Raw genomic sequence first — 27,892 nt, 5'->3', positions numbered from 1 at the left:
ACAGTTCAAGCCACGCATTATAGCAAGCATGGAAAAGTACTGTCCAGAGACTAGAACGATAGGCAAAGGGATGAACATTGGTAGAATCTCAAATCAAAATTGTTGCATTATGTAATAGGTAGACTACCCCTTAACCAAAAAAAAAAAAAAAAAAAAACAAGAAAACAAAACAAGGATGGGAGTCATTTTTCCGGGATCCGGATGGGATGCAAACTGTTTTGGTGCAAGTCACACTAGTTACAGGATGTAGATTTTTTTTTTTTCCTGAGTTATGGGATCAGGATGGGAGTAATCTTGCAGGTGCAGGATGGGAATGTAGATCCATTCCAGTTTCAGGCTCCATCACACATAGCTTCATCCATTTCATGTTTATTCATAATGTTTTCATTAAGAGCAAGATCCAATTTGATTTGGGAGGACTTTTTGCAGTTGACACGGTACAATCCTAACATTTGTAAACGTCCAAATTTGAAAACAGGAAGTCGTGTAGTCCTTGTAGATACAGTCACATACTTCCAGAGATTGGCATGGATTTAGTGAGGAAAATGTATTTGTGGAAGTGCAAAATAGTCATCTTTATATGATAGAAAGAAAGATCGTGGTTTGTGATCGTTCTTTAAAATATGTTTGACTGAACCCCAAGTTTCTTGCTTTTGAAAAGGAGATAAACTACAAACCCCAATTCCAATGAAGTTGGGACGTTGTGTAAAACGCAGTGGCGCCCTCAGAAATTTTTCATAGGGGTGGCCAAATGGGGCCACTGAAAATCTTGGGGTGGCACACCAAAACCAAAAGCCATGACTGATTTTCGGGAAATCTATGGTGCTGTTGTATTATACTGTATAGGCTAGTTGAAAACTGTCAATATGAGAGTTAAGAAAAATATACATTATTGATTTAAATGAACAGCATCTAATGTAAAATATCAGATAGAAGCACATTATGCATATAAGACTCGTGGCTGGGGGGCCAGCGGGGGGGGGGGGGCAGGAATAGTATCAGGATGGCCATGGCCACCCCTGGCCACCCCTTGGGGGCGCCACTGGTAAAACGTAAATAAAAACAGAATACAATGATTTGCAAATCCTTTTCGACCTATATGCAATTGAATACACTACAAAGACAAGATATGTAATGTTCAAACTGATAAACTTTATTGTTTTTTTTTGCAAATATTCACTCATTTTGAATTTGATGCCTGCAACACGTTCCAAAAAAGCTGGGACAGGGGCATGTTTACCATTGTGTTACATCACCTTTCCTTTTAACAACACTCAATAAGCATTTGGGAACTGAGGACACTAATTGTTGAAGCTTTGTAGGTGGAATTCTTTCCCATTCTTGCTTGATGTACGACTTCAGTTGCTCAACAGTCCGGGGTCTCCATTGTCGTATTTTGCGCTTCATAATGCGCCACACATTTTCAATGGGAGACAGGTCTGGACTGCAGGCAGGCCAGTCCAGTACCCGAACTCTTTTACTACGAAGCCACGCTGTTGTAACACGTGCAGAATGTGGCTTGGCATTGTCTTGCTGAAATAAGCAGGGACATCCCTGAAAAAGACGTCGCTTGGATGGCAGCATATGTTGCTCCAAAACGTGTATGGACCTTTCAGCATTAATGGTGCCTTCACAGATGTGCAAGTTACCCATGCCATGGGCACTAACACACCCCCATACCATCACAGATGCTGGCTTTTGAACTTTGCGCTGATAACAATCTGGAAGGTCCTTTTCCTCTTTAGCCCGGAGGACACGACGTCCATGATGGACTCATCAGACCACAGCACACTTTTCCACTTAGCGTCAGTCCATCTCAGATGAGCTCGGGCCCAGAGAAGCCGGCGGTGTTTCTGGGTGTTGTTGATATATGGCTTTCGCTTTGCATGGTGAAGTTTTAACTTGCACTTGTAGATGTAGCGACGAACTGTTTTAACTGACAATGGTTTTCCGAAGTGTTCCTGAGCCCACGTGGTAATATCCTTTACAGAATGATGTCGGTTTTTAATGCAGTGCCACCTGAGGGGTCGAAGGTCACGGGCATTCAATGTTGGTTTTCGGCCTTGCCGCTTACATGCAGAGATTTCTCCGGATTCTCTGAATCTTTTGATGATATTATGGACTGTAGATGATGAAATTCCTAAATTCCTTGCAATTGTATGTTGAGAAACGTTGTTCTTAAACTGTTGGACTATTTGCTCACACAGTTGTTCACAAAGTAGTGAACCTCGCCCCATCCTTGCTTGTGAACGACTGAGCCTTTCGGGGATGCTCCTTTTATACCCAATCATGACACTCACCTGTTTCCAATTAACCTGTTCACCTGTGGAACATTCCAAACAGGTGTTTTTTGAGCATTCCTCAACTTTCCCAGTCTTTTTTTGCCCCTGTCCCAGCTTCTTTGGAATGTGTTGCAGGCATCAAATTCAAAATGAGTGAATATTTGCAAAAAACAATAAAGTTTATCAGTTTGAACATTCAATATCTTGTCTTTGTAGTGTATTCAACTGAATATAGGTCGAAAAGGATTTGCAAATCATTGTATTCTGTTTTTATTCACGTTTTACATAACGTCCCAACTTCATTGGAATTGGGGTGTGTATTTCAGGGTTTTGAAAGATGAAACAACTGCCCCATTGGACTGTGTTGAAGCCCTGTGTGAAGATTCAGCATAGCTTTCTCAATATTGAAGTGATCAGTGAAGTTTTTGTGAAGGTTTGGATAAAAAAAGTGAACCTATTTTTTGAAACCGCAACATTTTGCAGGATGTTGATGTCTGCTTGTTGAATGATGAGCGACTAACATCAAACACCATTTTTAATTTATTTATTTTTTACTTTCTGAAATGACGATACAGCAGTTTGGAGAGAAACCCCCCACATTTGGAAAAATTTAATGTTAGCATGTGGAAAAAATAAAAAATTCAGCCTCACGGTCAGGAAAGGCAATGGATCTCTAACGTCATATATCAGTTTGATGCCCACACATGGGATCTCAGAACAGTTATGTTGCTCCTTTTGTGAACATTGTGTGGTCTATTATAGGGGTGGTGAGAAAAACTGATTCAGTACAAAATCACGATACTAAGCTATAATGATTTTAATATCACAGCATTTCCCCTGCATTGTCGTGTTGAAACACAATTAACAGATGCTGTGAAGATGTTTGGTGTAGCCTAATCATTTCTACATCTCTGAACATTTGAATACGCATTATTTGGATGTTTACTCAGGCAAGTATAGTAATGTTTTAAGCATTTGTAACAATGTGGTATAAAATAAATGCATTTTGTTGCACATTTTGATTGCATTATTACAGTTTTCACATTCACTCTCGATGTTGGGATGGAGTCTGAAAAAATTGTCATATCTAATCACAATATGATAACGTGATAATTGAAAAATCACAACATATATTGAATCGGCTCTAAAATGTTATTGTATATCAAGTCAGAAGGTACCTGCTGATTCCCAGTCTAAATTCATTTCATGTTTGTGTTTGTGTGTCATTGTGTATTTGAGTTAGGAGTGGAAGAAAAAACTGACACTTGAGTATACTATCTTACATAAAATTGCATTGATTTACAGAAACACTACATCGACTCTTGAGGTTACACAGGTAGATGTGGCAATGGCACAACTTCATTGTATTGCTTGCGTCTCACCACTAGGTTGCAGGTCAGAACCACGACAGCAGCACGCGTCACTAGTGCCACGCTAGCGATGGCTCTGATCACACTGATTTTATGCACAGAGGTGTTTTCTTCATGACAGTTTCCCAATGTTTTGACAAAGTATTGCAGCATTTGTAGTGTTATAACACATTATATTAAGTCGTGACACCTGTATTGCCAAATTCTTGCCAACACGGCCATAATTTGAGTAATGTGCGGTATTTCCGTATGCTGTTAAGATGCACCAAGCATGGAAAAGAATTTTGTCCCTGAGGACATCAAACTGTCAAGTCCATCTACTCATGTATTGATTGACCCCAAGTCTCCTCATCTCTCTCTCCCTCTCTTGCTCTCTCTCTTGCTCTCTCTGCTGCTCCTATTCCAGATGAGGGTTACTACCAGAGTGGAAAGTTCCAGTTTGAAATAGATGTCCCTGAAGCCTACAACATGGTGGTGAGTAGTCTAGCCATTTCTCAGGAGTGTTTGTCATTTTTGTGAAATAAACCTCAAAACTTCAAGTGTGTTTATTTGGGAGTAAACATTGCTATCATGTCCTGTTTTAGTTGTGTGTTGAGTGACGCTTACAAAATTGTCATGGGTGGTAGGGATGGGCAAACGATCAAATTTCCTTGATCGATCATCGCGAAAATTAACGATCAATTATCGATTGTTAATTACTTTTAATGAAAAAAATGCCTATGGCAGAAATACCGAAGAAAGCGTGTTTTTCCTCAATTAAATCTTTATTAATCAAAGGAGTTAACTTATAGTTAACTTATAGTACAACCACAATGCTTTTACACAAGGTAGTTAAAGTTTAAGTGTTTAATTGTAAAAAACCGGCATATCACATTCTGTTACGACGCATAAAAAAGGCAGCCACGAGCCCGGCCGAGTCAAATCTCTTCACAAATTAAAGAGCCAATGCTGCTGCGCTCTTAAACACTATTGAGCCTCTTTGAGAAACAATTCCCCACAATATAAATTATATGTAGGCTATTTATAAAATATGCAAATTAAAAAATAAAATAAAAACATTAGGCCTACTTAGTGCTGACAGTTTTTCACAAAATGTAGCTTTGAACGACTCCAATAGGCCTCCAGCTGAGAGAGATAAAATAAATAACAGTTACTCACATAAAGGATAACTGTCCACAGTCCACTCTTAACAAATTCAAGTAATTCCAGCCTACTGGTTTTTGTTCAGCAAGATGAGCATGTTGACATGCTCAGGGGTGAGACGCGACTGAACGCAGCCTAGTGACCTGACGTCAGTCCAGCCGCTGAAAACACTCGCTCCGAAGGGACCGAAGTTGCGGGGATGCAGAGGTATTTTCGCGCTAACTTCGCCAGCCTGGGGAACCTCCCTCCATTCACTTTCTACCAGTCTGTGGGGTTACAATTCAGGGGTGGGGGAGTCTCCCTCAGAAAGTTCTGAACCACTTCGATGCCAATGTCGCGTGGAGTGGAGTACTGCTCCCCGAAAAGTAGTGCCATGGCAGACGCCGGTGTGGCTGCGGCTCCGGTGGCTGCGCTAGCCACACTTCGCTTTACGCGCTACATGTTGAAGGCTATTTTTCCAATATGGTAGCCGGTTGGTACTAGCTCAGTTTTCGGTCTCCAGATATAAAAATTGCACCCCCGCCTGGTTAAGAGGTCTCATTACTGCCAGGCAGTGAAATTCATTCTTTCAACATTGCTGCCACGGAGTGAGATTCATTAATTCAACCTCTATGTGATATGGACGTTGATCGATAAAAAAATCCACGTGATTGACTAATTTCCTAACGATCAATTATCGATTATCGATTAATCATGCCCATCCCTAATGGGTGGTACCATCTTGTCCTAGTATGGTGTGTGTGTGTGTGTGTGTGTGTGTGTGTGTGTGGTCAACAACAGCCTGTATTGGGCTGATAAACATACTGTAACACTCCTAGATATACAGTTTGATTCTTGGGAGGGAACAAATGGCCCTGTGGCTGTCGCACAATATACAAACAAGGTGAGATACACATCAATTCAGACTTCAGGGCCATCTAACTGACCCAGTATTTCTTGTATGCTGTCTGGAGTGTGCATGCGTGCGTGTGTGTATTTGTGTGGTCTCATCACTCCTCAATGTGTGTGGGGATAAAGGGGAAGGTATCACCAAAGAGCTCTTTGCCCAGGATTATCATGTAACCTGAGGCAAAACGTAACATCACTCGTTTATGATCTGTAGTCCTTTATGCATGCATTCAAGATGGCCACCACGAGGCTGGGCCTGTTCCTGCTGTGCTGCTGTGTCTTGCACTTTTGTCTGTTTTATGTCAGAAAAACATCGAGTCTATGAAAATACAACCTTGAGGAGTTGCTGTAGATCAGGACTACATTTGGCAGTCTGGGACTATCTGCCAATATTCCAGAGGATATACTGGTTGTAAACAACACTGGATCGCCACTCTGGGGAAATACACCTAGCACAGGGAGACGGAGAACTGGGGTGCTCTCCAGGTTCAGGAGATGGCCCTATCAGCCCCCGCTACTGGCACTGATCCTATTCAACATGCGATCCCTAAAAAATAAAATGGATGAACTTTTGTCATTAACACAAACCAACAGAGACTACAGAGACTGCTCAGCCTTCTGCTTCACCGAGACATGGCTAGATCAATCGGTCCCTGATCAAGTGGTAACCCCCCCTGGCTTCACTATCTTCAGAGCCGACAAGTGAGTCAAACTATCTCACAAGTCAAAAGGCAGATGTATTTGTCTCATGGTCAATCAGCGCTGGTGTAACAACACAACAATCCTTCATCGCTACTGCCCTTATGATATTGAATTCATCAGTTAGAAATGCAGACCATATCACCTTCCCAGAGAATTTGCTTCAATTGTATTAGTTGGTGTTTACATTCCACCACAAGCTAATGCTAACACAGCCATTAGCGAATTCTCGCAACACATTTCCCAACTTCAACCCTGACACATCTGTCATCGTGTTAGATGATTTCAACCATATGAATCTTTCCCTCGAACTACCTAACTATGAGCAACAAGTCACTTGCCATAGCAGAGAAAACAAAACATTGGATCACTGCTATGTCTCAATCTCAAATGCTTACCGTGCATTCCCGAGGGCTCCACTGGGAAAGTCCGACCACGCTGTGTTACTCCTCATCCCAAAATACAGACCAAAGCTTAAATCCATCAAGAAAACATCCAAATCTGTCAGATCCTGGTCCATGGATGCCATTGAAACGCTTCGAGGGTGTTTTGAATGCACTAATAGGAATAAATTTAGTGTAGCTTGTGACTCCCTCGATGAACTCACGACACAGTGACGTCATATATCAAGTTCTGCGAGGAAATGTGCATCCCTACCGAAACCTTGACATTTTACGGCAATAAAAAACCCTGGTTCTCCAAAGAATTACACCTCCTACACAAAGAAAAGAACTGGGCATACAAAAACGGAAACAGGGATTAGTACAGATCAGCCAAGTATAAGTTGTGTGCTGAAATAAGAAAAGCAAAGTCCAGCTACGCAACATAACTCGAACAACAATTCTCTTCCAGTAACTCCAGAGCAATATGGAAAAAACTTAAGGAAATGACAGGTTACAAAAAACGCTCCTGCTGCCCTCCAGATAATGACCATAACCTCCCAAATAAATTAAATAAGTTTAACGCAAGGTTTGAAAAACCTGTTCCACCAGCCATCCCCCCTACCCCTACTCCAATGCCAACCTTCTGCATCCAGGAGGATGAGGTGAGAGCAACATTCAAAAAGCTGAACATTAGGAAAGCAGCAGGGCCAGACAGCATCAGTCCTGCTTTGTTGAGCCACTGTGCAGCACAATTGGCCCCAATATTTTCCACCATATTTAACACCTCTCTAAGTCAGTGTACAGTCCCACAGTGCTTCAAACTCTCTACCATCATTCCTGTGCCAAAGTCCTCAAAGATCACCTGCCTCAATGACTTCAGACTAGTTGCCCTAACATCTGTGGCCATGAAAGCATTTGAGTGCATCATTTTGTCACACTTGAAATCTTGCACCTCCCCAATGATGGACCCATATCAATTTGCCTATCAAGCCAACCGGTCTGTTGAGGATGCAGTTAGCATAGCCCTGCACCATGCCCTGCAACACCTGGAATCACCAAACACCTACGCACACATCCTGTTCATAGATTTTAGTTCCACCTTCAACTCCATCAACCCACTCAAACTCTTTACCATACTCTTGGACATGAACATTGACCCAGCCATATGCTACTGGATTCGGAGCTTCCTGTGGAACAGGCCACAGAGGGTGAAGGTTTATAACCTAACCTCGCACCCTCTTACCCTCAGTAAAGCTGCTCCTCAGGGCTGTGTTCTCTCCCCCTGGCTCTTCTCACTTTACACCACCCACCTCACATCCACAGATAGCTCTGTGAAAATAATAAAATATGCAGACGACACAATCATTGTAGGCCGTATCTCCAACAATGATGAAACCCAGTACCGCACTGAAGTAGACCAAGCTGTCTCTTGGTGTGCAAACAACAATATTCTGCTTAATACAGCCAAAACTCAAGAACTAATTATTTACTTCTGATGCATGCCGAATCCTAAAACACCCATACAAATGAATGGAGACCCCATCACTACCAGGACTCTTTTAAATTCCTTGGAACATACATCAGCAATAACCTGAAATGGAAAATTAACACTGAACACATCATTGCAAAAGCTCAACAACGACTTTACTTTCTTAGGCAGCTTAAAAATATCAGATCAGACGTCAACTGTTCGTTCTGTTTTACTCAGCCAATATCGAGTCCATCATAACATCTTCTATTACAGTACAGTACAGCGGCACAGACAGTCAAACATGGAAAAAACTGCAGCGGATTGTCAACAAGGTATCCAAAATCATAGGCAACCCACTCCCCTCAGTTGAATCTCTACATACTAACTGGACTGTAAAGTGAGCAAAGAAGATCACCTCCGACCTCTCACATCCTATTCATCACCTCTTCCAGCTCCTTCCCTCAGGGAGGCACTACAGGTCACTGTCAACCAACTAAATGCTTCGCAAACAGTTTTTTTCCCCTAGCTATAAGGACTCTGAATTCCTCCCTATAGTCCCTCCTCACACACTACTGGCATAAATACCACCTGTATGCCTGATATGTTTATTTCTGTTATTGTGTAACTGTATTGTTTGTGATAATATGTGGAGTGTCTGTTGTTGTCCATGTATGTATTGTGTTGCAGAGTGTAAAGTGTACCAAAAACAAATTCCACCGGCCTTGACTGTGTGGCAAATAAAATTATCTGTCTATCTATCTATGTATTGCATTTCATTCTTTTAATTCGTCACACCTATTTTCATTTTATTTGTTCAAATGTAATGGCCTACATAACATCATCACATAGGGCAATGAAGTGGCAGATATTAACCAGTGCAGTGCACAGCTATCTTAACAAGTAGTTTAGTCTCATAATCTTTCATAAAAGTTTGCTTTAACACAACAAAAGCCATTGGATGTGTCTGTTGTGGTTACATCACATAAAAAAGGTGGTTAGGGAAGCAAATAATTCCACGTGTTGCCAATGCAGTTTTACCAGTTTTTGGAATTCCTTGGAGACACCAAGCAAAGAAATTCTCCCGACTATCCAAAAATGAATGCTTGATTAAGCACAATTAATTGTAAATTCAAAAACATTTTGTTTTGGAGTGAACAGAATCTGTCGTCCAAGGGGTAGAATTTTATATCTTGTCTGTGTGTCTTTGTCTGTGTCTTTCTCTGTGTGTGTGTGTGTGTGTGTGTGTGTGTGTGTGTGTGTGTGTGTGTGTGTGTGTGTGTGTGTGTGTGTGTGTGTGTGTGTGTGCGTGTGTGCGTGCGTGCGTGAATATGGCTGCTGCTTGAAGCAGTTATACTCCTCTGCTCACCTCTTTGTTTCTTTGTGTCTTATCCATCAGTGTATTCATATGTTCATCCATCCATCTTTCATTGGCTTTATTTCAGCCTTCCTCTTTGTGTTTGTGTATGCAGTATGCATTTATTTATATGTGATTGTCTCTGTGTGTGTAATTGTCCTTCCTACGTCAGCTTGTGTTGCATTCTGTCTTTGTCTCAGTGTGTGCAAGCTCTTTTGTGCATGCCTGTATGTTTGTGCTCTTCTGTGTGTGTGCATGCTGTGTGTTTGTGTGTTTAGAACATGTAATCAATTTACACTGACACACTTAAACAAGCACACACACAAGTCATGCAGCTGCTTAACTGGGGTTTAATTAAAGAGCCGGTAAAGGCTTTTTTAAGAGTTGCATGGATGTATGGCTGCTTTTAGTCAAGGTTGTAAATGGGTGAGAGCCGTTCAACATATTTTATGTTTTTCTGCTGGCCCTGGAGTACAATAACAACAAATTTAAACAGACAGCACAGTGGGTCAGATGAGGTTGTTTGGATGTTGGATAAAACCCTATATTATAAAACATTAGCTGCTAAGGGATTACGAAGAGCCCCATTTTCAGCCTGACTGCCATGTGATGTTCCAAATCTAATCGGAGCTTGTTTGACTTGCATTTGATTGAAAGTCATATCCAAACTTCTAACCTAACTAAACTTCCCTTCCTGGCTAATGTCTTGGAAAAAATAGTTGCTGGGCAGCTCATTAATCATGTGAATGGCAATGGGCTCTTTCTTTCTTTATAAATTTATTTCTGATTTTCCCCTTTTTCTCCCAATTTAGTGGCCAATCGATCCCAATTTAGTTCAAACACCCACCCTCATACTGTATGCGTTCGCCAACTGCGTCTCTCCAGCCGGCAGTCTCAAAGGAGATGCCTCCCCACTTTCGTGACAAGGCGAATCCAGGCCGAACCACTGCTTTTTCCGACACACACAGAGACGCAGTCATGTGACGAACACAAGCAGACTCCGCCCCCCTCCTGAAGACAGCGTTGCCAATTACTGCTGCTTCTTCGAGTCCGGCCATAGTCGGATCTGACGAGACCGGGGCGCAAATCCCGGTCCCCAGTGGGCAACTGCATCAACACAAAGCCGATGCTTAGACCGCTACACCACCGCCGACCCGGCAACGGGCTCTTTGATAAATTTAAGTCAGGTTTTAGGGTGGGTAATAGGACTGAGACAGCATTTCTTAGAGTTCTTATTGATATTTTTTTAACAGCCGACAATGACCAAAAAAATCTGTTTTATTGCTTTTAGATTTTACTGCAGCTTGTGATACAGTTGACCATGGGATTGTAATTGAACATCTTAAGCATTGGGTTGGCATATCAGGTATAGATTTATGTTGGCTTTACTCCAATCTTTCTAACAAGAAATACTGTGTGGCCATTGATGATTTTAAATCCTCCACCTCCCATTTCTCCTATGGAGTGCATCAAGGCTCAGTCCTTGGCCCTTTATTATTTCCCATTTATTTTTTACCTCTAGGTCAAATCTTTAATAAGTACAATATCAGTTTCTATTTTTATGTGGGCGACTTCTCGATTTATTTCACATTTGACTCAAACAACACAACACAGCACAACTGGTCAAAATTCAACCTGTCTTGCAGATGTTAAAACCTGGCTGTTACGACCCTCGGTCTGGAGAGGGTGCAACTATTAGTGTACTGAGTAACAGTGAGGTGAGGGTGCAACACAGTGAGACATAAACGTATACATATAATAAAATAAATATATTTATTGACAATGACAGGACAAGGGAACCGAACGGTTGCCAAAACAATAAACTACTAACAAAAGTAACCCACCCTTGACAGTGCTGAAAAGCACCAAACCTAAAGACAAAAAGTGGCAACCGCTGCTAACCTAGTGTGTCTAACAGAGGTAAGCTACGTGATGGGGTGTTGGCCCATGGGCATCTTACCTTGATCCCCTTGCCCAAAAGAGCTAAACAACTGAACATAACTCAAAATAGTCAAAATGCAAACTTAACCAAAAACGGGCCAGACATTACAAACACAAAGTAGCTACAACACACAAACTAAACTAGCTGGCCGGTGAACTGAAGACATGTGGGGGTTTAAATGGGAGACTGAACAGCTGATGAAGATTGGATTCGTTGACCGGTTGATTAGGTGATGAGGAGCACCTGGCGGATACCTGAATGTAGAGTCAGAGTGAGGGTTAGATACAGGAGGGAACACAAATCTATACAGACACACCCATAGCCGTAACACCCCCACCCATAAAAACAAGCCCCTACAGGCTTGTTAACAAAAAAAAAAACCCCACAAGAACCAAAAAAAAAAAACTGACAATGTGCTACATAAGAGCAACATGTGACCAAACAAAAAGGTGGAGCACCTCAGCCACAACAAAGGGTCACCACAAGTAGCTTTGCTACATCAAAAATGTGACCTAAAAATGGCCAGCACCTTCCCACGGTCACCTACAAAGTGGCTCTCAACCACAACAAGTTACTGACAGACAACACAAAGTAGCACACACACCGTCACGGTGGCGACCCACGCCAAATGACGTAGCTGCGTTCGACCCGCAGGTGAACCAGCTACAACTCGTGACCACACAAAAACCACACAGTTACGATGGCGACCCACGCCAAATGACGTAGCTGCGTTTGACCCGCAGGTGAACCAGCTACAACTCGTGACCACACCTCGGTCACCGTGGCGACCCACGCCAAATGACGTAGCTGCGTTAGACCCACAGGTGAACCAGCTACAACTCGTGACCAAACAGTCACAACACAAGGTGTGCCAGCATGGACCAGCTGGTGGTGGAAGCAGAGAGCGCAGCGCGCCCCGCACTCACAGCTCTAAAGGTCTACCGTCTGCAACTCCCCTCCAGCCTCTCTCTGCCACAAATCCCGCCCCCCAAATCTCCCACTGGAGACTTGACTCAGCCTGCCTCTCAGGCGGGTGTCAGCACCCACGTCGAGTGCAACACAGGGGACCAGGGATTGAACCACAACAGCCTGGCCGGCAGCTCCGCCCTAGCATCGGATCTCGTCTGCGTCGGCACAAAAGTCTGCCACCAGGACCAACACCATGGCAGAGGACGAAAGGAAGTGGACCAGCAGCCACAGCCATACCCACCACTAAACCAAGAACACACCAACAACACCTGTTAAAACTAAACAATAATGAACACTGTGCTTAACACCACCCAACACAGCACACTACAGGAAATAGCAACTAGCCAGACCAAAGCCGCCAATATCCCGGATGAGCCCCCAATTGTTACGACCCTCGGTCTGGAGAGGGTGCAACTATTAGTGTACTGAGTAACAGTGAGGTGAGGGTGCAACACAGTGAGACATAAACGTATAAATATAATAAAATAAATATATTTATTGACAATGACAGGACAAGGGAACCGAACGGTTGCCAAAACAATAAACTACTAACAACAGTACCCCACCCTTGACAGTGCTGAAAAGCACCAAACCTAAAGACAAAAAGTGGCAACTGCTGCTAACCTAGTGTGTCTAACAGAGGTAAGCTACGTGATGGGGTGTTTGCCCATGGGCATCTTACCTTGATCCCCTTGTCCAAAAGAGCTAAACAACTGAACATAACTCAAAATAGTCAAAATGCAAACTTAACCAAAAACGGGCCAGACATTACAAACACAAAGTAGCTACAACACACAAACTAAACTAGCTGGCCGGTGAACTGAAGACATGTGGGGGTTTAAATGGGAGACTGAACAGCTGATGAAGATTGGATTCGTTGACCGGTTGGTTAGGTGATGAGGAGCACCTGGCGGATACCTGAATGTAGAGTCAGAGTGAGGTTTAGATACAGGAGGGAACACAAAACTATACGGACACACCCGTGGCCGTAACACTGGCTCTCTCAAAAGTTTCTTCAGTTAAACTCAGATAAATCAGAAGCCATTATCATAAGTCCAGACCCCTCCAGTGAGCACTTCTGCTCTTACTTAAGTTCTCTTTCCTATTGCATCAAAACCTAGTGCAGAAATGTGGATATTATCTTTGACAACAAACTTAACTTTGACCAACAAGTGAAGTCAGTCATTCAATCTCTTGCTTTCAGCAACTTGGTAATAACTTGAAAACTAGATCTTTGTTTATCTGCTAAGAATCTGGAAACTGTCATTCATGTTTTTGTTACATCCTGCTTAGACTACTTTAACTCGCTGTGTTCCTTTCTGACTTAAACTTAAACTAGTTCAAAATGCTGCAGCAAGGTTACTTACAAAATCCAATAGAAGAGTCCACATAGCACATATTTCAGTATCTCTGCATTGGTTACCTGTGCATTTTAGAATTGATTTTATAATTTTAATGATTTCTTTTAAAGCACTTTTGGGGTTGTCCCCTAATTATATCTCTGACTTACTAACCCCTTATGAGCCTGAATGCAGCCTGAGATCGTCCGGCAGAGGTCTGTTAGTAATTGACCCTTCGCCTAGGCCCGCCACCCTTAGTTACTGCTGCTAAGTCCATCAAGCTTTAACATTATTTTACGGTTAATAAAAGTAATTACTTAACTTGGAGCAGACAAAGCTGTGCTTGTTTATCTTTGAGGGCTTCAACTGGATTTGAGGATGTCCACATAGCTTTATCCACAGCCTACACTTTTCAGGGTTTGATTTTGGTTTTGGAAAAGGAAAGAGAATGTACATCTCCTTCCAACCTCTCTGGGTAACAAGTGTCACTGTTACAAGTGCCCCAGGCACAACGTTTAACCATAACTAGCTAAAAGTCTACAAAACGACCCGGGATGACCCACCAAGGTTGGACTACCCCGGGGCTCGAACCCAGGACCTTGCTGTGAGGCGGCCGCGCTAATCACTGTGCCACCGTGCCGCCCTGAATCAGCTATTCTTCCCTCTTTATTTGACTTGTTTTTAACTTTCCTTTATCAGTCCCCTTGGGGAAATTGATTTACTGCAAATTAACCCATCCTAGCTGTGATCTGTGTAGCTAGGAGCAGTAGGCTGCCGCATTCATGCTGCTCCCGGGGACCAACTCCGGTTCTTTTCCCATTGCCTTGGTCAGGGGTACAGATAGGAGCATTAACCCTAACATGCATGTTTCTTTTGATGGTGGGGGAAACTGGAGCACCCGGAGAAAACCCACTGCAGACACGGGGAGAACATGCAAACAGATGATGACCTGGGATGACCCCCAAGGTTGGACAACTCCGGGGTTCGAACCTAGGACTTTCTTGCTGTGAGGCGACAGAGCTAACCACTGGGCCACCATGCCGTGCCGTGTTTTAGTAATCCATACGTCACTTGTCATTATTACTATATCAATTCTACTTTTATTTACTGTTTATCTGGTAACTTATTTTGTTTTTATGTCTTTGTAAAGCACTTTGTAACGTGTTTTTAAAAAGCTCTATATAAATAGTTATTATTATTGTTATTATTGTTATTATATCTGGCAGGCCACCTACTGGGATCTGTATCCTATTTAAAGTTACCCTATATCTATTTGGCAGTTGTGATGCTTGATGGCTGTGAGCGATACTTCTGTAGTGGCATCCAGTAAGGAAGGCTTGATGCCGAAACGTCCCATTTTTAAAGTTTTTTTATCACCACTATGTGTTTAATTGAGTTAAAATTAGTTTATACAGCCATCCATCTATTATCCAAACCGCTTATCCTGCTTTCAGGGTCGTGGGGATGCTGGAGCCTATCTCAGCAGTCATTGGGCAGCAGGCGGGGAGACACCCTGGTCAGGCCACCAGTCCAAGTTTATACAGATACAACAAACTGCACCCACTGGGGATTAAATTTGCTGCAGAGCCTCAAGTGGTCTGCTGCAGAGCCTCAAGTGGTCTGCTGCAGCCAGCCCTCTGTTTTATCGCTTCTTACATATTTGTCTGGCCTTGTTGTGATATTGTCAGTAACAAGGAGGGATCTCGCACAACCAAGGAAGGACAATTGCTAATTTTGTATCTTCAGTAGTTTTAAATAGTTTGATACATGACAGTTGACAAAATCTAAGTGTTTCGGCATCAAGCCTTCATTCCTTTATGCTACTGCAGCCTTGTGATATGCATTGAAAGGCCCGAGGAAGTGTAGCTTTGAGGAAATGATAAAGTATTATAAATAAATCGATGAATAATTCTATTTTCATTTTCTTTTGTATATCTCTTCCTAAAACAAATGTTAAAAGTGCCTAACAGCAAAATAAAAAACAGTACAATGAACGATGACTGGACAAATAAAGCAGAAAGTACACTGAATAAGATGATTGACGTGTCATAAAGTTTGATGCATAAAACAAAACAAATGAAATTACAGAAAAGATTAGGACAGTAAAAAAGGGAAAACAGCACAGATTTGAAGAGAGGAGGTGCAATCCATTTTAATCCTTTAATCCTGTTATTATTTCTAATAGTGTGTAGTTGACGTAGGTATAGTCAAACATTCAATGTGATTGCTGATGGATGTCTCAGACTGCACCATTTTCTCTTTATAACAGATAATATACCTTCAGTGTTAATTTAACTGACATTTTTCATCGGTGAAACCAAAATAACTAAATTAAAATTTACCTTGTAAACAAAAAAACTATCAAACATCATCAAAGCTCATAATCATTTTTGTTTGCAAAGGTGATTGTTTTTATTTAAGTTTAGATATTTTCTATTCCATATGGAAGAAAGGTCGTTGCTGAAAATGTTCCATCAAAGAAATTAAGACTGGTAGCTTCAGTATAGTTGTTCTGCAGCCTTCTGGTCTCCTGAATCTACAAAGAAATATTGACATTTTTAAAAATCTGATGCTGCCTATCAAACATTTTTTTAGTAAATTGAAAACAAAATAAGAAAAAACAACCAACCAGGGCAGACCAGCTGATGCCTATGAGTGTAAAAACAACCATGTACACCTCTATGGTGCAGGTGTTAAACCCCCTGTGTTGATTTTTTTGTTTCAGGCATAAGAAATGTTCCTGTGCGGATGGTTTCACCTTTGCACTTCTGTTTTATATTTTGTTATTGGGGGGGGAGAAACTTTCAGAAGCAAGCTTGAATCATGGTGAATTGCTAAATTCACCGTGATTCAAATTCACCGGACAGCACTGTGGTACATGGTTAACGTTGCCGCCTCACGGTAAGAAGGTTCTGGGTTCGAACCCTAGAGTTGTCCAACCTTGGGGGGGGGTCATCCCAGGTCGACCTCTGTGTGGAGTTTGCATGTTCTCCCCATGTCTGTGGTGGGTTTTCTCTAGGTGCTCCGGTTTCCCCCACCCTCCAAAAAAAAAAAAAGACATGCATGTTAGGGTTAATACTCCTGTCTGTGCCCTTGATCGAGGCATGGCAAGACAAACTGGAGTTTGTCTGCGGGTGCTGCACGGCGACTGCCCACTGCTCCTAGCTACACAGCTAGGATGGGTTAAATGCAGAGTGTAATTTCCCCAAAGGGATCAATAAAGTATCTAAAAAAAAAATTTTTTTTTAAAAAGACAGTGCATCACTTTTTGCGTGTGTGTGTGTGTGTGTGTGTGTGTGTGTGCGCGCGCGCACGCACGGGGGGGGCATTTTTGCATTTTTTTTTTTTTGCACAGTACAGGATAAAGTTTAGACGGGGCAAAGGTTGAGTCCAACAAGCGACACTCGTTAAAGACAGCTCTCGGTTCCTGCTAAGAAAATGACCGGGGACTTGCTAGTGCTGAGTTTTGCCTCTGTTGAAATATGCTGAGATAAACTTCCTCTGACTCTCTCTCTGCCTCTTCCTCACTGCCACAGTTTCACAGCTTCTACCAATCACTCAGTGTTATTTGTTTATTTATTTGATGGTTTCCCCCTTTTCTCCCCAATTGTATCCGACCAATTACCCCACTCTTTGAGCCGTCCCGGTTGCTGCTCCACCCCCTCTGCCGATCCAGGGAGGACTGCAGACTACCACATGCCTCCTCCCATACACGTGGAGTTGCCAGCCGCTTCTTTTCACCTGACAGTGAGGAGTTTCACCAGGGGGACGTAGCATGTGGAAGGATCATGCTATTCCCCCCAGTTCCCCCTCCCCTCTGTACAGGCGTCCCGACCAAGCAGAGGAGGCGCTAATGCAGCGGCTAGGACACATACCCACATTGGGCTTCCTACCCGCAGACACGGCCAATTGTGTCTGTAGGGACACCCGACCAAGTTGGAGGTAGCACGGGGATTCGAACTGACGATTCCCATGTTGGTAGGCAACAGAATAGACCACTACGCCCCCCCCCCAATGTTGTTATTTATTTCTGTTTGTCATACTACAATTACTCATTCTTCTTTCTCACTATACCGTCACTTGTTTTATTTATGTTTTGCTATCTGTTTACTATCACTACTGTATTAACTTCAAGATCCTGCTTCTCACCTTTAAGGCCCTTAATAACCTAGCTCCGTCATATCGTTCTGAACTCCTTCATATCCACACGACCTCCCGCACTCTCAGATCCTCTTCTGCTCTCCTAACTCACTATACCATCGGCCCACTTGACTACCATGGGGTCGAGAGCCTTCAGTCGTTCTGCCCCCCGTCTATGCAACGCTCTCCCACAAGACATTCACAACATTGACTCTCAACCTTCAAATCCTATCTCAAAACGTACCTTTTCAAACTGGCATATTCCGTCTGATACACACTTTATTGAGTTTGGTGTTGATGATGATTATATACTTGCCTGTTGTATTAACGTTTTATTGTCTACCCTGCTTTGCTTTGATTTTATGCTGTCTGATACAGTGCTGCTTATTTTTGTTTTTTTAACTGAGGTGTCCTTGAGTGCTCTGAAAGGCGCCCACAAATAAAATGCATTATTATTATTGTTATTATTATTATTATCAATGTTCACGGAATCTTTATTGGCATGGTTAGAAAATGTAAAGTGTGAAAGTAGACCACTATTTAATAAGAGATGAATAAATTCAAAAATATGACTATAAACCTATTAATGCGTTGTGATACAAAAACACTTGGCACAAACCCAAGTAACAGACAGATTGTCTCCACAGTTTGTCTCTGACTTTTTGCAAGCCGTCATGAGTTTAGCAGATAATACAAAACATTTTGACCCATCACCAAGGTATGATGATTTTCGGATATCAGCTTTATTGTCGGATTTGTTATATTTGTGTTTTCTTTGGGAGGAAAATTCCTCTCATATTGCTCTGTTGTGGGTTTGCAGTCAAGAATGGAAGACCGGAAACGCCATCAGTAACAGATGTGAATGAGACGTGTTCTGTCACCTTCAATTTGCTCAACAATTTAAACGTTTGGTGAAAGTTTTTAAGTGCTTCTGGTTTGTCATCTTGTGTCTCTGGGATGTTGATTGGCTATAAACGTGATTCATACAAGCTAGCTCAAGCTCTGTCGAACCAGTGCAAAACCATCTGTTTTACGATGTCCATGTTAAGCGTCCGATCGGGATACCGTTGCCACTTGGTTGAAAATTTGCAGTCGATAGTGAGCCCTCTTCAAAGTAGAAATGTAATACAATGGTCCTGTATCGTTGTGTTCACAACAAAGACACACAAGCTGTTTAGGATTGTTTTAGCTGTGTGTTTGCACATGCAGATACGAGACAGTAGGCGGTGAATGCGCTGCAGCAGCTACGAGTCATTAAAACACAACATTGAAAGTTTTGTAAGAAGACTTGTGCTTCACATCTGTGACAGTGTCTTTGTTCTTTGGGGGCGCTATGCTGCACACAGTCAAGGCTGCCAACGTGACTCTGGGGTAGAGAAGTAAATTCCACCTGTCTGATTCCAACACTTGACTATGATATGATTTCAAGTTTTCATTCCCTGATCAGCTTTAGAGAATGCAGTAAAAAGGTGGTGGGTGAGTACATGCATAATATGACTGTTGTGCCTCAGCCCGTTATTGCCCTGTTGTGGTCGACTGAAATGTGCAGTGTGGTTGCCTTTACTACTCTGTTAGCTCGACATCTCATCCTCCTCAGTTGGAAAAGAGCGGCGCTACCGTCCCATACAAGATGGCTTAAAGAGATTATGTTTTACCCGAAGCTTGAAAAAATCAAATTTACAGTGAAGGGGAATGCAACTAAATTTGAAAGAGTCTGGAGGCCTTTTCTTACCAACTATGATAACCTAACCCAAATAACAGACTGGCATAGTTCATAACCTACTCATCTCTTGGTTGGAGCAGAACTGTAGCAGTTCTAAGAATTAGTTTAAAAAGATAAAAATTAGTGTATTTTTTTATCATTAGTTTAAAAAAAAGTTCTCCCTTGTCTGTGTTTATGTGAATGAGGTTTTTGTTTGTTGTATATCTGTCGTATATTTATTTGTACTTGATGTCATTTTGGAGGATGTTGGGGGGGGCATTGGAGACATGTTAGGGAGCAGGGGAGGGATGGGAATAATACTGGATTTATTTTGTATGTTGATTATGTGGTTTGTAAAATGCAAAATCCAATAAATATAAGTGTAAAAAAAAGTGGGTGAGGAAAGTTGCAAAGCGGGGAAAACTGAAGTGTCCTTGGCATGTGCCAGGTTGTGTGTGTGTGTGTGTGTGTGTGTGTGTGTGTGTGTGTGTCTGCGTGCGCGCGCGCATGCACACGTGCTTGCAAGGGAGACATGTCCTGGGTTGATACATGTTTTGAAGTATTTCAGATGAAAACACATGTCTTCCCATATTCATATTTGACATGCTATTTGGTAATTTATAACTTTTGGCCTGCAATGGTTCGGTTATGTATGTGTGTTTCTGTCTTTGGCCAAGCTTGTTGGCTTTTGTTTCTTACACTCTGTCTGTCTCTCTCTCCCTCCCTCCTTCCCTCCCAGCCTATAACCTTGCATCACTCTCAATTCAACTGCCCCATCTCGAGCTTCTCTCTCCCTCCTTCTCCCATTTTCTTACCTTTCTCTCTCTTTGGGTCTCTCTCCAGCCTCCCAAAGTGAAATGCCTGACCAGAATATGGCACCCCAACATTGCAGAGACCGGGGAGATCTGTCTGAGGTACCCCATGAATGCTCTATGACTCCTTGATCTATTTACATATCTTTTCCCCCCAGTTTTCTGACAGTTGTCTGTATGATTCTTTTTTTAATGTTGTCTTAGGAAACACACACACACACACACACACACACACTTGGATGCTTTGAGACAGGAGTAAGTAGTGTCAGGCCATTCAGTCCATTGTTCTTTTCCACTGTGTATCCAAATCATTATTCCCCCTCATCCTTACACAGCTGTGACCTTCATTCATTGTCCAGTTCATTCTGGTTTGTTCATTCATTCATTCTTTAACACAATAGGCCATTCATTCACTTACAAAAAAGGAAATATGCACCCTTCACAATCAAAACCTGTCAAACTACATCAGTAAAACGGTTCCTCGCCCTCAGACGTGCTCACTTAAACTGAACATGTAAAATACATTCGAGATCTTACAATCAAAAGCATCACATAACCATTTTTAACAGTGCTGAAACATTGATGAAATCCTGCTGGAAGTAACACACATGTAATATGTTTATAGTTTAGAATTTCAGTCATCTGGACAAATGTAGAGAACCTTTCAACTGCACAGATACCACCTCAGTTGATCTGACTAGCACCATGTCATGACTGATGTTGGCACTGACAAGGAGATGCAGTTGCCAGCAGTGTTGAGAAATTGGAGCAGAGCTACAGGTTATTGAACATTGTTTTCATATTGTGGTTTCAGTTTTAATTTTCAGATCTATCTTGCTTTGCCAAGCCAGAGCAGAGCGGAATGGGAACACAAAAAATGTCAACACTATGCTGGAAGTGCTTTCTTTTTTCCTCTGAGGCAGCATTCACAGAGAAAAGAAATCAAGTGTCATCCAAACTTTTGAAGTATTCCCTCTCTGAAAAATGGGTTGGCTGGAATAAATATAAAAAAATATTGCTGTTTTGTTCCAGTTACAGTGACTAGAAAATTACAAAGGCTATTATTGTGCTTTAGTATAACTCCAGACCACTTTTTCTGTCACATTTTAAAGTTAAGCCCTTAACGTACATTTATCCACCCATCCAGTATCCAAACTGCTTATCCTGCTTTCAGGGTCACAGGGAAAGTGGAGCCTATCCCAGCAGTCATGGGGCGGCAGGCAGGGAGACACCCTTGACAGGCCACCAGACCCAGACCATCTCAGAGCAACATACATTTATGCCTTAATCAATTTCCCCAAAGTGAAAATCAACGTGGAAAAAAAAATTGTTGTGATTTCTTTTGGTGGCATCAGTTGCGGAAACAAACAATAAAACCTTACTGACCGCACATGGCTGCTAAGTGTCAGAAATATCCTGGGCAGATGAAGTGAATGTGATTGTGTATTTTTGTGTGTCTGTAGCTTGTTACGGGAACATTCTATTGATGGCACAGGCTGGGCACCAACCAGAACTTTAAAGGTAAGTATTAATTTTTTAATTAAAGAAATAAACAAAATCTCCCTCTCCTGCCATTCACATTAAGATGTTTATCAAATTTTGATTGTTGACTATAGTTTGTTTGCTCAAGGAACAAGCATACGATAGTGTAGTGGAGTAATTGGCAGCACAGTGGCGCAGTGGTTAGCGCTGTCACCTCACAGCAAGAAGGTCCAGGGTTTGAACCCCGGGGTAGTCCAACCTTGGGAGTCATCCCAGGTCATCCTCTATGTGTTGTTTGCATATTCTCCCCGTGTCTGCGGTGGGTTTTCTCCAGGTTCTTTGGTTTCCCCCATCATCAAAAAGACATGCATGTTAGGGTTAATACTGCTGTCTGTGCCCTTGACCAAGACATGGCAAGACGAACTAGAGTTGGTCCCCGAGCGCTGCACAGCAGCTGCCCCCACTGCTCCTAGCTACACAGCTAGGATGGGTTAAATGCAGAGCTTAATTTCCCCATGGGTATCTATAAAGTATCTCAAAATAAAAATAAAATAAATTTTATATATATGTTTCCATATATTGGTGTCTCTTAAACCATGATGTTGAACTGAGAGTAACATAAACATTTAAGGTAAATGTACACATGAAAATATGCCAGGCTGAATGATGCTGAATTTACACAATTTAGGTCCAGGCTACAATAGGCTAAAAAGAACACTAATCATAGCACACGCCTGTGTAATTTTCCTTTTGGTGGCAAATTACTATATTTTGCCAGATAAATCAAGCAAGCCACTGAGTCATTGAATAACCTCCAACTCATAGAAACTGACAGCATCTTAATAACCTGGGGAAATGCGAAATACGGTCAGGAATGATTGAAAATTCTTTCAGAACAAGAAGGGAATTTCCTTTGCTGAACTACAGAGCACAGACATGGAAATGAAGGCTTTTTAACTTTGTTCTTAAAAGGCCTCAGCTCTGACTTTTTCGAACACACATTAACCTTGACTCTGATTCATCAACTTTTTTGAAAGTAGTTTAAAAACAGTTTTCCGTAGCATATAAAGGACGCCCTTTATCATCCTGCAACTTTTTGATGAAAGTTACATTGAATAGAGGTGTCACAGTGCAACTTAATGTGTTCACAATCTTGAGCCCTACATACCAATTTTAAACTCTACCATCATCGGCAAAATGTCAGCAGTCCTCTCTGCTCCCTCCTTTATATCGGAAAACTCCTTTGCACAAAGGGAAATCCAGGCCATATCTTGTCATAAAGCACTCTTGAAAGCCTGTTGATAATGGAAATATGTAAATAAGGTGCTTATTGCTTAAGCTTGGCTTTGGAAGTGAAGTGGAATGTGTCCCTGAAGACATTGTGTGGCTCTTCCAAGTCTCCTCCAAGGGTTCTGCTTCAGATTTATCTTTGGTTTCCTCCCACCCAGTTGCCCCCACCTCCAAAGAGCTGTATTATATGTAATGGTTTCACAGTTGACCCACAACCTCTGTCTGCGATTTCAAAGCATGGCTAAAGTTCTCTAGTATCTGCCCTCTCCACTGTCTGTCTGCCGACCTGTCTGTCTACTTGTCTGTCTATACCTTCCTGCTTGTGGAGAGACAAAGATGTTAGAACACAACCTCGCCTTTCTTTCTCTCCTTCTTTCTTTCGGTGTGTCTCTTGTTTTTGTTTTTGTTTTTGTTTTTTGTTTTTTTTTAGCTTCTCCCCCCATTTTCTCCCCAATTGTACCCGGCCAATTACCCCACTCTGCCGAGCCATCCCGGCCGCTGCTCCAACCCCTCAGTTGATCCGGGGAGGGCTGCATACTACCACATGCCTCCTCCGATACGTGTGGAGTCACCAGCCGCTTCTCGTCACCTGACAGTGAGGAGTTTCACCAGGGGGACGTAGCGCGTGGGAGGATCACGCTATTCCCCCCAGTTCCCCTCCCCCCCTGAACAGGTGCCCTGACTGACCAGAGCAGACACTCGTGTAGCGACCAGGACACATACCCACATTGGGCTTCCCACCTCAGACACAGCCAATTGTGTCTGTAGGGATATCTGACCAAGCCGGAGGTAACACAGGGATTTGAACCAGCCATCCCCATGTTGGTAGAAAACAGAATAGATCGCTACGCTACCCGGACGCCCCTTTTAAGAGTGTTTTTAAGGTTTTCATTCTATTGGTTTGAAAAATCAGGCAGCATGCCTGCACTTTCCTTTTCCTACCACACATTGGGGCCACTTTAGCTATGCTCAGACAAGTATTGGATTTGATTTACACAGATGATGCACTGAATAAAGTGAACAGGCTTGTTCTTTATTTCTGTGGATAGCACGTCCCCACACCTATTTCAGAGTATTTGACTAAAGTTACAATGATTCATCTCAGATCTCTTCTCACATTCATGGCAGGCAGTCAATGGGGACAGAGGGATAATAAGGTTTGCCAGAATTAGATATTTGATGGGAATATTCCTTTAGACTGGTACTTGGCATGTATTATTTATTTCCTCCCAACAGGCCATATTAGGCACAGTACACTGGTCTGTTCAGTCATCTTTATTTTATCCCAGGCTCCTGGCATTTTTGTCTAATTTTTTTATCCCTTAGAGTTGAGTGCCTTTGCATATTTGGATGATGTTTAGGCGACTTTTGGATATTTATGTGTGGTGTGTGTTGGTGGCCAAGCATCTTTGAGTAATGAGCTGTTGCTGCGAGCCAGAGCTTATTTTTCCCATTAACCTGTGCATGTATGATGGCACACATGACCATCCCCCTACCTACATTTATCCAACTATTTATTGAAACATGAATAAATCAAATTAACACACACACATACACACAGGCACACACCCTTGTAACTCCAATCGACTAAAGTAGTTAGAGGGGATCTAGGGAATCTTGTTTATTGTTCTGTGACAAGTTGCTGTCTTGAAGGGGAAAATATAATGAACATGGTAATGGTTGTCTGTTGATTCCTGTATATTTGTGTTATGCTAAGGGCCTAGACCTGTCATGTCAGTGTAATAAAATGGTAGTGTTGATGTTACCCATATCTTATAGTGGTGATCCATATTGTCCATCCAAATACAGCTGGGAGCAGCTCACTCCCTTTATGCCTGGTACATATAGTTTCTCACTATTTTAGTCTATGACAAAACACTCCTTCTCTTTCAGGTGTGTCTACAAATACCTGAACGAGAACGAGTGTTTTGATCTGGATTTAGGCAAGAAGAAGGTGGAATTATTGACCACAAAAGTTGTTAAGAGTATTCTGCAGACTGCTCACTCATCTGTCATTTACTCCCCATCCCTCCCTGTCTCTCTTTCACCTCTTGGTTTTATTTCACATCTTTTGCACCGTTTCTGTCTTTGTTGTACCACTTTGCACATTTCATTCCTCATCTTAATCTCCACCTTTCTAAGGGATATTTTCTCTCACATTTCAAGAGATGTATCTGACCATGTAGAAATGAGCAAGCTCTATTTGCTGAAAATCATGGGAATTATTGCCATTTAAACATTTTACAGCCAGTAAAATATCTCGCATGTTGCCAATGTATGCCCAAATAGAAAAAAAATTAAAAAAATTAAATAAAATAAAAAAACTCAACATGTGAATAAATGTTGTGTCCACTAGAGACCTAATTTTAAAGCTAAATATTTTCAGGTAGAAAAAGCTGGCAGATATTTCACGAAGTTCTAGTAAAGACTTCTGGCGTTGCAGACACCAGTGTTGAAAACTGAAGCTTTAAGCATATGGGCATCTGATTTTTTTTTTGTGTGTGTGTGTGTGTGCATGTGTATGTGCGTGTGTTCCCAGGTGTCTGTGTGTAGGTATACTATAATGCATGTGTTTATGTTGAGTTGTTTGGATGCAGGTGTGTTCACACACATCTGTATCCTAATGGGTTTGTGTGCTGCCATACATGTGTGCATGAAGCGCGTACAAATATAAAACACAAGGCAAGCAAGACATGTTGAAATGAACAAATGAAAGTGCAGGAACTTATAAACACAAGTTTACAGTATTAACACCTGCATCCTGTTGGTACAATCACAGTGCTTGAGCTAATGAGTGAGAGCCCATGTGGCACTCAGTCACCTTCTATCTTCCAACCCAGATGACAATTTTAACCTCATTCACATAATGAGTCAAGTTTTCGTGATCTTTTCAGCTCTTTAACTTAACATCTCCCAGAAGGTTCCCTAATGCAGTTGACCTTCCCTCCCTTCTTGAGGAGGGAGGGGGTGTAAGACTGTATTTGAGACCGTGAGGGATAACAGAAAGTGGAGAGACTGACAGGGACGTGTAGTCATGTGCTCCAGGAAAAAAGATGACATGGAGACAGTTGTAGGACAAGGGGCTGGTTTAGATGGGGTAAGCAAGACAAATTTGATAGAGAGATATCTTTGGCAGTGGTAAGAGTTTTCCTTTAAGTCTTCTCTTAAGTTGTTGGAGACAACTTTACTCTGTGGCAGAAAAGAGGGTGTCTCATATTTGCCTGGTCAGAAACTCTTATTTGAACCTCTGAGTTGTCCAGTCAAAAAAACAGTAAATATTCTTGTGATTTCTCTCGTATTTCTTAGTTTTACAAACATGTAGCGAAAGCTTTTTCTTCAGGTTAACTGGTTTCTTTCTGTTTTCCTGTGTAGCTCAACCCATAGCAAGGCATGGGTGTCCGGGTAACGTAGCGGTCCATTCCGTTACCTACCAACACGGACCGCCAGTTCGAATACCCGTGTTACCTCCAGCTTGGTTGGGCATCCCTACAGGCACAGTTGGCCATATCTGTAGGTGGGAAGTCGGATGTGGGTATGTTTCCTGGTCACTGCACTAGCACCTCCTCTGGTGGGTTGGGGGGGCAGTTCTGGGGGGAGGGGGAACTATGCCCCCCCTGGTGAAACTCCTCACTGTTAGGTGAAAAGAAGTGACTGGCAACTCCACATGTACAGGAGGTGGCATGTGGTAGTCTGCAGCTCTCCCAGATTAGCAGATGGGGTGGAGCAATGATGGCTTAGAAGAATGGGGTAATTGGCCAGCTAAAATTGGGGAGAAAAAAAAGGGGGGGATTAAAAAAAAAACAACCTATAGCAAGGCACAAATAATTTCGTGGTTGGTCAGGGTTTCCGTTTTCATGGTAATCATCTATGCTAATCGGTATGTGAGGATCTTGTGGCGTAAGGCCTTGTGAATGGTAGTGTACACCAAATGGCAAGCGATCTTGCCACATTTTTGCCCAAGTTCTGCTTCTCAATTTATTTGCTACCCACTTCGGTAATTCAACCATTTTCAAGCAGTCGGTAAGCTGGTATTCCTTTGACTCGAGTTGTTTTGCCAAATCTTCCCTGCAAACCAAAAATTTCAAAAATAAATATTATAGAGTTGTTTTTCCCCAAGGCGCCGCACAACTGCCACCGTGGGTTTTGCGTTGCAAAATGTGGTCACTCACTCACTCATGGACGACCTGAGAAGGCCACTTAGTAAATGTGTGCTCGTTAGTCTTTGATATATTGACTATATAGATTTCAAAATTCCTTGGAATAATAATAATCTAACTAAAATGCTTCCGTTTTATTAAATGTATCAATCCACACTGACTCCGTGGGACGCGCTTTTCACAGAGCCCCCTTTCTTATTGAACACTGCCTAGCTCCACCTACATGTGCAGCACAGGTGCGCCATGGGTCTGTATGGTTTCGTGCTTGTTTTGTTTTTCTTTTGTGTTGTTCAAGTGCCTGGTGAAACTCATTCTGGTTTGGTTTCCTCTAAATATGTTTACCGACAAATGTGGGCCTTTGAGTCAAAGGTGATTTGTGGAAAGTTTTTTTTTTTTTCACGAATTTTCTTCCCTTTTCTCCCCAATTGTACTTGGCCAATCCATAGTTTTCACGTGATGTCATATTCA

General features: G+C 42.2%; 1 protein-coding gene across 2 annotated transcripts in view; it reads left to right on the top strand.

Moving 5' to 3' along the window:
- Positions 1 to 27,892, top strand: part of ube2f (ubiquitin-conjugating enzyme E2F (putative)) — a 122,544-nt gene that overhangs the window by 55,902 nt on the left and 38,750 nt on the right. For both annotated transcript variants that reach the window (XM_056289226.1, XM_056289225.1), the window contains 3 exons: positions 4,059 to 4,126; positions 20,527 to 20,597; positions 21,959 to 22,016. In XM_056289226.1, coding sequence (XP_056145201.1) covers positions 4,059 to 4,126; positions 20,527 to 20,597; positions 21,959 to 22,016 — 197 coding nt within the window. The remainder of the gene's footprint in view (positions 1 to 4,058; positions 4,127 to 20,526; positions 20,598 to 21,958; positions 22,017 to 27,892) is intronic.

This window comes from Lampris incognitus, chromosome 11, assembly GCF_029633865.1.
Source record: "Lampris incognitus isolate fLamInc1 chromosome 11, fLamInc1.hap2, whole genome shotgun sequence".
NCBI classification, from domain to species: domain Eukaryota; kingdom Metazoa; phylum Chordata; class Actinopteri; order Lampriformes; family Lampridae; genus Lampris; species Lampris incognitus.
The sequence above is the reverse complement of the archived record's forward strand: the minus strand, read 5'-3'. Positions and strand labels throughout refer to the sequence as shown.